Raw genomic sequence first — 10,755 nt, forward strand, 5'->3', positions numbered from 1 at the left:
CTTAACATTCAAACTGGATACGAATAAAAAAAAAAAAAAAAAAAAAGGAACAGTTTTCTTACAAAAATGGATACAAAGTTTTGAATGAACCCAATTAACATTTAATTGGAAAAAGCTTCCATTCTATCCCCAATGGCAGCTGCTATTATAGGATCTAACCTTTACAAAAGGTATGTCAGTACAGACAGCAATTTACCCAGCAAGAAAATTTACCTTTATACACTGTTTGAAAGAGCCATTTGCACAGGTTCCAAATGTGTTAATTGTATGTTCATAGACCTATCAAGGTTTAATCAATGTTGTAAGAAGTTTCAGAGCCAAAACCCAAAAGATACTGTTAACATTACTACTTATGGCCTTACAAGAAGCAGATCAAGCACCTCTCTACACGGCTGTTACTCTGAAACCTGTCTAACAATTCACTAGCTTTCTACAGTGCCTTTTATCCAGTGATCTCAAAATGCTCTGTAAACATCAATCAAGTCTCAACACCCTTGGGAGATAGGTATTATCCCCATTTTCTGTGTTTTTTTCGCACGTTTGGCATGTCTGCTGAGACCTACTGGGAGTTAAAGAGACAAAAAAGGAGCGTAGAAGAGACGAAGCAAGCTTCTTTGTGAGTTGTACATTTTAAGACCGATAAGATGTCAGAAGCTCCTTTGGATGGTCTTTATAAAGCATGATGGAAAAACACTCATTACAAGCTGTCAGTAAATTTTTTTTTTGTTTTTTAAAGAAACACACACAAAGCGCAGCAGCAATTCTAGGTGTTTGAAAGACACCATACTATATAAAGCTGATATGATGCAGAACTCAAGTACTCAAAAGATGGATAAGAACTTACTGTCCCTGGTTTTCCATTTTTTCTACTCGAGCCTGTATGACAGGAAGTACTTCCCACAGAAATACTTTCTTTCCTTTCTGCGTTCTTTGACCAGTGATGTTCTGGCCTTTTAAGACAGTTGTCAGTAATCCATGATCCCACGGCACCACGTTTAGGCTGAAAATTGAAGTGAAAGACAATACTTTTCTAAAAACTATTGTAAGGTTCTATAAGAATTCACAGATCAGAGCAAAGAGACACCCATATCACTGCAATACCACAACTCCCCCTCCCCCCACAATAAGGTTGGGTGCAACATGGACTACGATAGTATTTCCAAAGGTTATGACTCATTTCGGAGAATTTAACTTGATGGACCCCACGTTAGTCATGGCAGCAGAATGAAGCTACTAGCAGCCACATAGAGTCGTGACGCTACCTGCACTAAGCTAGTTACTAGCAGACCTTGGGGCCATACCTCACCAGTATTCGGGACAATTATCCTTTAGAAGAGAATTGTGTTGGAACACATATTTGTGTAATATGATTGGGTTGCTACAGAGATTGTATTGATCATGCTAGACTAATTCTTCTTGGTAAGTCATTATAATGCTCACAGTATATTTGACTCAGTAAATCTTGAGTTTGATAAACCAAACATCTTAGAATCTAGACCACAGAACCACTGCATCTAAAAATAAATGTTTGCCACCCAAGTACTGACAGTTCTAATTTCAATGTCCACAAACCACACAAGCATGACACCATGTCGCTTTTTCCAAGGAATTTCAGTAATTTTGTTTGGAAGTACCAGAATATTAACCAGACAATGTGGGTTTTATGAAGATATGAGATATCATAATGAATGCTTACAGTCACTATTACAAACAACTTCTGACCATTTCCTGCAGTTTCTAAAGGCAAATAAAAGCAAGTCTGATGTAGCCCTGTTGTTTTAAGCTTCCATTTCCCAGACTGCCAGTAAAAGGAATATTTAGTAGGAAACTATAGCTAGTTTCTATTAAACCATATGCCAGGCTTAGTCTCTGGACAGATTTCAAGAGTTCAGGTTGTTGGCCACACTCTGTTGTAGCAACACATTAGAAATCCCAATGGATATAACATGTAAATACTCCCTTTCGCACTTGAGTACATTTAAGTCCACTGAGTAATAACATTTAGTCAATAGAAGCAAAGAACGTACCTATTTGAGAAGGCATAGCAGTGAGACGGAAGCGAGATAGTCTGGAAAAAACTAATGAACTTTTCATATAAAACTTTTGGAAAGTCACACAGCACAAGCATCCTCTGAAGTTGTGTTGTAATCCTGCATTTACAAAAATAAACTAGTTTTAAAAGTCAGAGATGGGAGTAAAATCTTTTTAAGCCAGCTGAATTGTTCACTAGGTCAGTTCCCTTTTCTGATTAGGAACAAGTCTATAGTGTTTTATAAAAAATTTCAAAAGGACACTTTGGATTAAACTTTAGATTTTGTATAAAAACAATTTTATAAGACTTACTGTGACACTACACCCATATGCATCATGGGGGTATGATTATGATATAATTATGTAATTTGTACAAGAGGAGTCATGTGAGGTGACATTGGGAAAGTTGTGATTTGCCTGTGTGAATGCTGGTGGAAGTGTAGGACCAGGAGTGGTCTATCGTTGGTCTCAGTGGCACAGTGCTGAGAGGGAGCCCAGGTGAGTCCGAGGGCTCCGTGGTACCCCAATTCCAGGTGGCACCTGGGGGACGTGGAGTGGAAGAACACCCACCACACTTAGAACCAGTATGAATTTTAAAAACAGAAAACTTAAGTATTTATTGTGTGGTTTTTTTCAATCAAAGATCCTCACGCACTATTTGCAACATCATGCCAGTGTGAACCAAACTAGATAGATCATTTGCAGTCAAAATTCAAAAACAAAAACAGAACAGTAGTGGGTAAAAAATTTCAATTCTATTTAAAATTTGAGATTCTTTATTTTAAAGTATAAGATTTTAAACTGACACTGTCCTTTTAAATAAATAACTTCAAATGCCATTAAAATACACTTTGTTTTTAATAGGTTTGTAGCAGAGAGTAGGAAGTCCATTCTGACGTGAACCATTGATATTGCAAGAATGGTTTCTGTTTCTGACTTAAGTGGAAGCAAAAAAAAAAAAAAAAGCGGAGCAAAAAAAAAAAAAAATCTTATTTCATGTTCCTTCAAGATCATGTTTTTATTCTCTTGAAGCCCTAGTCACAACCAGGACCGCCTTGCGCTAGGTGCTGTACAAACAAAGAACAAGAGGATGGTCCCGGTCACATACAGTATACAATGTAAGTGATAAGGCATTACCTTTGAAAATAATTATTTCCTTAATGTAAAAAGCAGTCATTTAAAATGAGGACAGATGTAGGCTGTACCTGGCCATTGGTTCAAATTAGGGAAATAGTGGGAGGGATACGATTGAAGTCTTCCCAAAAATCAGTTCTTATCTTTCTGGCTGGTGGATTTACTATTAAAAGTAAACTGCAAAGCTAAAGAAAGAATTGAGTTAAGCGAAGAAATATGTGTTACATGTCCCCATTCCCAGGCTTTGGAAGAAATTTAGAAGAACGGTAAGTTTTAACTAACCTTTTCTACTGATAAAAGAAAACGAGTACTAGCGGCAACTTAGAGACTCACCAATTTATTTGAGCATAAGCTTTCATGAGCTACAGCTCACTTTATGCATCCGACGAAGTGAGCTGTAGCTCACGAAAGCTTATGCTCAAATAAATTGGTGAGTCTCTAAGGTGCCGCTAGTACTCGTTTTCTTTTTGCGAATACAGACTAACACGGCTGCTTCTCGATACTTTTCTACTGATATATCCTGGTTTATATAATGTAATTGTGTAACATTATGGATACAGTTAGTATTACTCCGTATTAGAGTCATACAATTCATCTTTAAGGAATTCTATATTAGGAAATTTAGATTTGAAGCACCAAAGCTATTTTAAACACTTCAGTAACTGAAGGTGGCCTTTGAGGATCTGATGTGTTCATGTACTTTGTAACACAACAGTAGAAACTTTGCAGCCAACTACCATCTCACTGACATCTTAATCTCACACCAAACTAACCAAAGTCTTACCTTTCCATTAGACAAGGTACAGCCATCCTCAAAGATGCAGTGACACCAAGATTTTGCAAGTTCCTAAAACAAATGCATTAGTTTAGTGCTTACATATTCTTCCTAGGACTGGTTTTAAAGCAATCAAATTGACAAGAGAAAAACAAGTGAAAAATATAGTTTCCATAAACAGATGGCATCTACCTCACTGAACTTTGTTTGCAAATACTTTGGAATATTTTCTAAGTTACAATAAACTCAATGCATTGAGTACCTTCTACATTTATTATTATCTGTATTACAATAGCACTTAAAGCCCTGACTGAAGTGAGGGCATCTATTATGCTAGACACTGTACAAATATAAGGCAAGGGTTTACAAGCTCAATGCAAAACAGAGATGGAAATTTATTACTCATTTTAAAGATGCGGAACTGAGACAGAGATAGAGTGACTTGCCCAAGCTCATAAAAAGTCCAGATAGTAGAAGTTGCAATCCAATCATCAGCTATTAGACCATCCTCCCCGTTTGTTTGGGATTTCCAATTTCTCTCCAATTTTGATTTAAAATTATTTTAAGCTCTGCCATTATTCAGTTATAAATCATCTGGGGTGAACAGCCACAACTGTAGCAAAGGGACTCAGGGATTAGAGGGTGAGCTGGAATACTTACTGAGCAGGGTCTTTATGAAGTGCTATTTCTTTGGCTGCTCCCAGGAGCATGACAGCAGCAGCTTTAGGATTCTCTTTTTCTGCCTGATTTAAAAATGTTGTTACCAGTGCAAAAACGCCAGAATACCTAGGAGAATTAAAAGTCCTTACGGTGAAGTATATCTGCACTGAACTGGTTTGTCAGCATGAAAAGTGTTTGCACAAAATTCTATAGTTAGCATTTAAATTGACTAGTCACGATACTTCAGATTCTTTCAAGGGAAAGATACAAGTCGTTTAAAGTAAACAGCAACATTTAAAAGGAATGGATGGATGGGATGGAAATTGGATCCTCCGACCCCAGAAAAAATGATTCTAGTCAGGAAGCAGAATTTAGTTTTAAACTTCCATGAATTATAAACAGTGAGGAAAAACTGTTAAATATTTGGTCACACAAGGACAGACACTAAAGCTTAGGGGTTCATTTGAACTGGATCCTGGTCTGGCCTAACTGGCCAGTGGAACATATTGCAAGAGGGAAAAAAGTGAGTTTTCTACAGCATTGTTCTAATTATTAATCTTAGGTTGTCATGAGTCTAACTGTGCTTTACCTACTGGAAAGCAAATCCCTGTGAATTAAAAAAAAACATTCCTTGCAAATTCACTGAACCCTCTCATCAGAGTTACCTGTATATAAGCTCCATATGGCGCTGTCTGCAGACATTACATTGCCCAGGTCCCCGTTTTGGGTGACAGAAACATTCATGTGAATTAGGAGACACTCTCTCACCAACCAGATATTTGTTATATTCCACTGAAAGTTCATGGACAAATTTCATCAGAAGATTTCCTGGGGGATTGAAGAGGAAAGAGTGCTGAAATAGGCTCTCTTCTAGACAAGCGTTATGCTCATAAAGAGTCCTATATATTATATATTAAACCTCGCTGATTCTGGGATAGCACAAAAGCATAATGCTTACCACCATGTCGAAGGTCTGCATCTATATCTGTGAGCTCCAAGTTGAACATCACAAGAACACCAGCCAAGGCCAAACCACGCTGGTCTTTCCAGAACGTGCTTTTATTATGTGCATTGCAGTGACAGTGAGAAGGGGTTGTCCAGTTTTGGCACTGTTTTATGGGGGAAAGGAAGAGGAAAAATTGCATTCAAGTTAACCAAAACAAAAATTAGTTACGATCCCTTGCTCAGCGAGGTCAACATTGTATCCATGTTGCTAAGTATCTTTTATACTGAGCTACTGCATATTCCTATGCAAACGTTAGCTGATTTTACAAACTGTACAGTAACATACCTGTGCCTGGAATGACATAATCTACACTATAAATCTGGGTCAAAATTACAAAGTAGTACTTCTTCTCACACATCACCAGATCTAGACTAAAGAATATAAAACAGCCATTCAAGGTCTGACTGGTTGTGAGCATGGAGATTTTAGTTCTATTTACTCTTTAGTATGTTTCTTTCAGTTGATCGTTCCCAGTGTACTCAAACTCCAAATTTAAGATACTGGAGTGAGCATATCAACCAACAACTGGAAATACTATTATAGAAGAGGAATTTACATGAAAAGCAGACTGATCTAGAAAGAGTGAGAACTGGATCTTAGAAAGATTAAGCCTTTATGTGTAACTAACTCACAGGGATGTTGAGAGGCTTAATTATTTGGGATCTGTAAAAGCGCTGTCATTCCTGGATGAAAGGCATATAGTTTGAACCTACAAAGTTTAGTGAATTTAGGGGAAAAAAAACCTTGAAAATAATTTTAAGCCACTTTTGAGCTAATGAACCATTTTCTACAGAACACTTGGCTCCATGTTCAAAACTTCCCTAAAATCTGGATAAAGAGCTGGAATATTTTGATGAATTCCACATTTTTAAAATTTTAGCTTTTTTTTTTAAAAAAAAAACTGTCTGCAACAAAAAGTGGAGAGATCTGAATATTTCTGATATCAAGCTAATCTGGGGGGGGGGGGGTGTCACTTTGGACAACTCAAGCCTGTGTTTCATAACTACACCTTAAGTCCTTCCTTACCTCAGAAGCTAGCTTATCACAAATGTAGCAGTAGCACTGATCACAGATATTGGCATTGTTCTCAAGGGGTGAACATGTTTCACATTCTGCTCGCCTGTAGGTTGATAAAGCAGAACACTATTTATAGTATACACTAAATAACTGTTCTGTTCCTCTTCTACTTCATGACAATTTTTTTGATTATTAAAACCCTGCCACAATTATTTAACAAAATAAGCTAATAAACTTACACTGGTAAAACTTAATATGTAGCACTAAGGCACTAATTTGAAAAGGTATTTTAGAATAGCATGTGGCCCAGCAGGAAAGTTGAGACCTTGCTTTGTGCCCTGATTGCAATTATATGATTTAAATTTTCTAGCCATAGAAAAAAGATATCACTGATACTGGGTTTTTTTAGACTCCTCTATTGAAATTTAGTACAAATTAAATAAATGCACACAAAATATCAATAATAAAAAAATCTGGTATTACTCCCTATAAAAGAGGAAACCCATATTATCCACTATGCTACTGAACATACTCAAATGGGTGTGTCATACAGTCATATCTTGCATGAGGCATCACTTTCCCTTGTTTACAGAAAGTAACTACTAGTTCACATTCCTCATCCACAATCTCTTCAGCTTTGTCTTCCAGAATAGGTTTTTCTGTAAAAAGGGAAATACACTGTGGTTTATTTCAGAGTAAAATGATTGCAGATTTAGTTAAAAGCAAAACTGGCCATTGGTTTTTATTCATTAAGCATGTTGGGGCAAAGATGGTCTTTGTCCGGTGTTTGAACAGAGCCTAGCACAATTGGGTCCTGCTCTATGACTGGCACCACCACAACAGAAATTAAAGAGGTTATTCACATTGATGCAGGACAGGCATTGGAAATCCTACTGGTACTTTGATACCACACACCAGCCGTATTTAGAGAAACTTGTTAACAACTTAAAACTACTTAGTGCTTAAAAGAAAAAGTTAAAGTTTCTGGAGATCTTAAGTTGAATTTTTTTAAAAAAGATGTGAAATACCAGAAGAACCTTTGCTTTCTCTCCGTTTTTTGCTTTCTCCCTGGGAAAGAGAAGAGAAAAGGCTCCACTTTTTCTGATGAAAGTTTAGATTCTGGGGAAATGGTTAACAAAACCACTTAAAGTACTTTTCCTTAAGTATACTTTGCCCTTTAAGGGAATTAAATGTAATGGATACCAATTCAAGAGGGACAAGGTCCACTTATAAAATTCTTTTTTTTTTTTTTTAAATGAGTATTTTGTACAAAGGAAAATTCTTATTTTTCCAGTTTGTTTAATAAGTGCATTTACAAACATTTTGTTTATACCCAGTTTTATTGCTGCCCCTGGTTAGTCAATTTTCTTTTTTGTTTTCGTGGTGATTACACACTGCAACAAGACAGAGGAAGCACCTTCACACTTTGATGATTTTAGAACTACATACACTGGCTTGGAGACTCAAGAGCAGTAGTAATACTTAAAACAAATCTGAACTAAAAAAAGTCTCTTTGCAGAGACTTACATAAGGCAAAAGCACAGAACTTACGCAATGGTTCAACTAACAGGACTGAGTTCCCGAGAGGAGACTCAGCTTCATCATCACTTATCAGGATCACACTTTCCTCCTGCGCACCTCCTTGTTCTGGGCCCATGATACCTAACCTCAAAAAGAAAAAAACAATTTGGGACTAGAGGAGAGAAATGAACTTTGCACTTTGCTACAATACATTGCTCTTAATATAGAGCTTTTCATTAAAAGGCTTCAAACTGCTTTACAAAGCATTAGCCCCATTTTACAGATTGGGAAACTGAGGCTTATGGAGGGGACGTGATGTGCTCAAAGCTGCCCAGCAGGCCAGTGGCACAGCTAGTAATAAAACTCAGGTTTCCTGAGTCTCAGTGCAGTGGTCTATCAGCTAGGCCACCCTGCTCCCCATAGGAGCCTTTAAATCCCACAGATGCTTTGGCTGGCAGCCCAGAAAACGTTACGCAAACACCACCCACAACACGGAAAGCCCCACATGAAGGTAACTAAAAAGTGTTTTGTTTTGTTTTAAACATTTGGACTTCTGACTAGTGGTTTCAACTGTCCCTGCAGAACTAGGCCAGGAAAGCCAGAAACGGGCTGAAAAGACCATTCCCCTCTCCCCCGCAACTCTCTCCCCACCCTTGTTGTCCCCCAGACCTCCCCCCACTCTCTCCCCACCCCCACACTGTCCCCGACCCCCAGACCCCCCCCACTCTCTCCCCACCCCCACTGTCCCCGACCCACAGACCCCCCCCACTCTCTCCCCACCCCCACACTGTCCCCGACCCACAGACCCCCCCCACTCTCTCCCCACCCCCACACTGTCCCCGATCCCCAGACCCCCCCCACTCTCTCCCCACCCCCACACTGTCCCCGATCCCCAGACCCCCCCCACTCTCTCCCCACCCCCACACTGTCCCCGATCCCCAGACCCCCCCCACTCTCTCCCCACCCCCACACTGTCCCCGATCCCCAGACCCCCCCCACTCTCTCCCCACCCCCACACTGTCCCCGATCCCCAGACCCCCCCCACTCTCTCCCCACCCCCACACTGTCCCCGATCCCCAGACCCCCCCCACTCTCTCCCCACCCCCACACTGTCCCCGATCCCCAGACCCCCCCCCACTCTCTCCCCACCCCCACACTGTCCCCGATCCCCAGACCCCCCCACTCTCTCCCCACCCCCACACTGTCCCCGATCCCCAGACCCCCCCACTCTCTCCCCACCCCCACACTGTCCCCGACCCCCAGACCCCCCCACTCTCTCCCCACCCCCACACTGTCCCCGACCCCCAGATCCCCCCACTCTCTCCCCACCCCCACACTGTCCCCGACCCCCAGATCCCCCCACTCTCTCCCCACCCCCACACTGTCCCCGACCCCCAGATCCCCCCACTCTCTCCCCACCCCCACACTGTCCCCGACCCCCAGATCCCCCCACTCTCTCCCCACCCCCACACTGTCCCCGACCCCCAGATCCCCCCACTCTCTCCCCACCCCCACACTGTCCCCGACCCCCAGATCCCCCCCACTCTCTCCCCACCCCCACACTGTCCCCGATCCCCAGACCCCCCCACTCTCTCCCCACCCCCACACTGTCCCCGACCCCCAGACCCCCCCACTCTCTCCCCACCCCCACACTGTCCCCGACCCCCAGATCCCCCCACTCTCTCCCCACCCCCACACTGTCCCCGACCCCCAGATCCCCCCACTCTCTCCCCACCCCCACACTGTCCCCGACCCCCAGATCCCCCCACTCTCTCCCCACCCCCACACTGTCCCCGACCCCCAGATCCCCCCCACTCTCTCCCCACCCCCACACTGTCCCCGACCCCCAGACCCCCCCCACTCTCTCCCCACCCTGTCCCCGACCCACAGACCCCCCCCACTCTCTCCCCACCCTGTCCCCGACCCACAGACCCCCCCCACTCTCTCCCCATCCCCCACTGTCCCCGACCCACAGACCCCCCCCACTCTCTCCCCACCCCCACACTGTCCCCGACCCACAGACCCCCCCACCCCCCACTGTCCCTGACCCACAGACAGACCCCCATTCTCGCCCTCGTTGTCCCCCAGACCCCCTTCGCCACCCCACAGACCTCCCCCAACCCCCGCCGGCCCCTCACACACCGCCCTCCCCGCCACGGCCCTTCTGCCGCCAAGAGCGGCCGCCGTCGCTTTCAATTCTCGCGGCTGACTCCCCGGGCAGGACTTCCGGAGCCGCGACCCCGCGCGGAGGCCCCGGGACCTGGCGGCGGCACCGGCGCTTCCGCCAGGACTGAACGGAGCCGCTACCTGTCACGTGACGGGAGGCGGGCGCCGCGGCGGCCATGTTGGCTCCTGGCGCGGCGGGCGGGGGCTCCCTGTGGGCCCCCGCCGCGGCGCGCGACAGCCCGGGGGGGGGGCCGGGGGTCTTGCTCGTGCTGGGGCCCCGCAGGCCGAGTCGCGCCGGGCCGTCGGGGGACTGACAGGAGTTGTGGCCTGGGCCCCACCCCAAGCCCCCGAGCCCCAGCCCAGAGCCCCCTCCTACACCCCAAACCCCTCATCTCCAGCCCCAGCCCAGAGCCCGCACCCCCAGACAGAGACCCCCCTGCACCGT

The 10,755-nt window shown here is 43.8% G+C and overlaps 1 protein-coding gene across 1 annotated transcript in view; it reads right to left on the reverse strand.

Annotated features, from left to right (window-relative positions):
* The window catches only part of LOC144271385 (uncharacterized), a 30,357-nt gene extending 19,869 nt beyond the window's left edge, over positions 1–10,488 (reverse strand). The window contains exons 1-10 of the mRNA XM_077828728.1: positions 10,287–10,488; positions 8,175–8,285; positions 7,156–7,282; positions 6,633–6,726; positions 5,559–5,709; positions 5,266–5,428; positions 4,601–4,726; positions 3,950–4,012; positions 2,028–2,150; positions 845–1,000 (exon numbers count right to left, since the gene is read on the reverse strand). Coding sequence (XP_077684854.1) covers positions 845–1,000; positions 2,028–2,150; positions 3,950–4,012; positions 4,601–4,726; positions 5,266–5,428; positions 5,559–5,709; positions 6,633–6,726; positions 7,156–7,282; positions 8,175–8,285; positions 10,287–10,488 — 1,316 coding nt within the window. The remainder of the gene's footprint in view (positions 1–844; positions 1,001–2,027; positions 2,151–3,949; positions 4,013–4,600; positions 4,727–5,265; positions 5,429–5,558; positions 5,710–6,632; positions 6,727–7,155; positions 7,283–8,174; positions 8,286–10,286) is intronic.
* Between the last annotated feature and the right edge of the window lie 267 nt (positions 10,489–10,755).

This window comes from Eretmochelys imbricata, chromosome 10, assembly GCF_965152235.1.
Source record: "Eretmochelys imbricata isolate rEreImb1 chromosome 10, rEreImb1.hap1, whole genome shotgun sequence".
NCBI lineage: Eukaryota > Metazoa > Chordata > Testudines > Cheloniidae > Eretmochelys > Eretmochelys imbricata.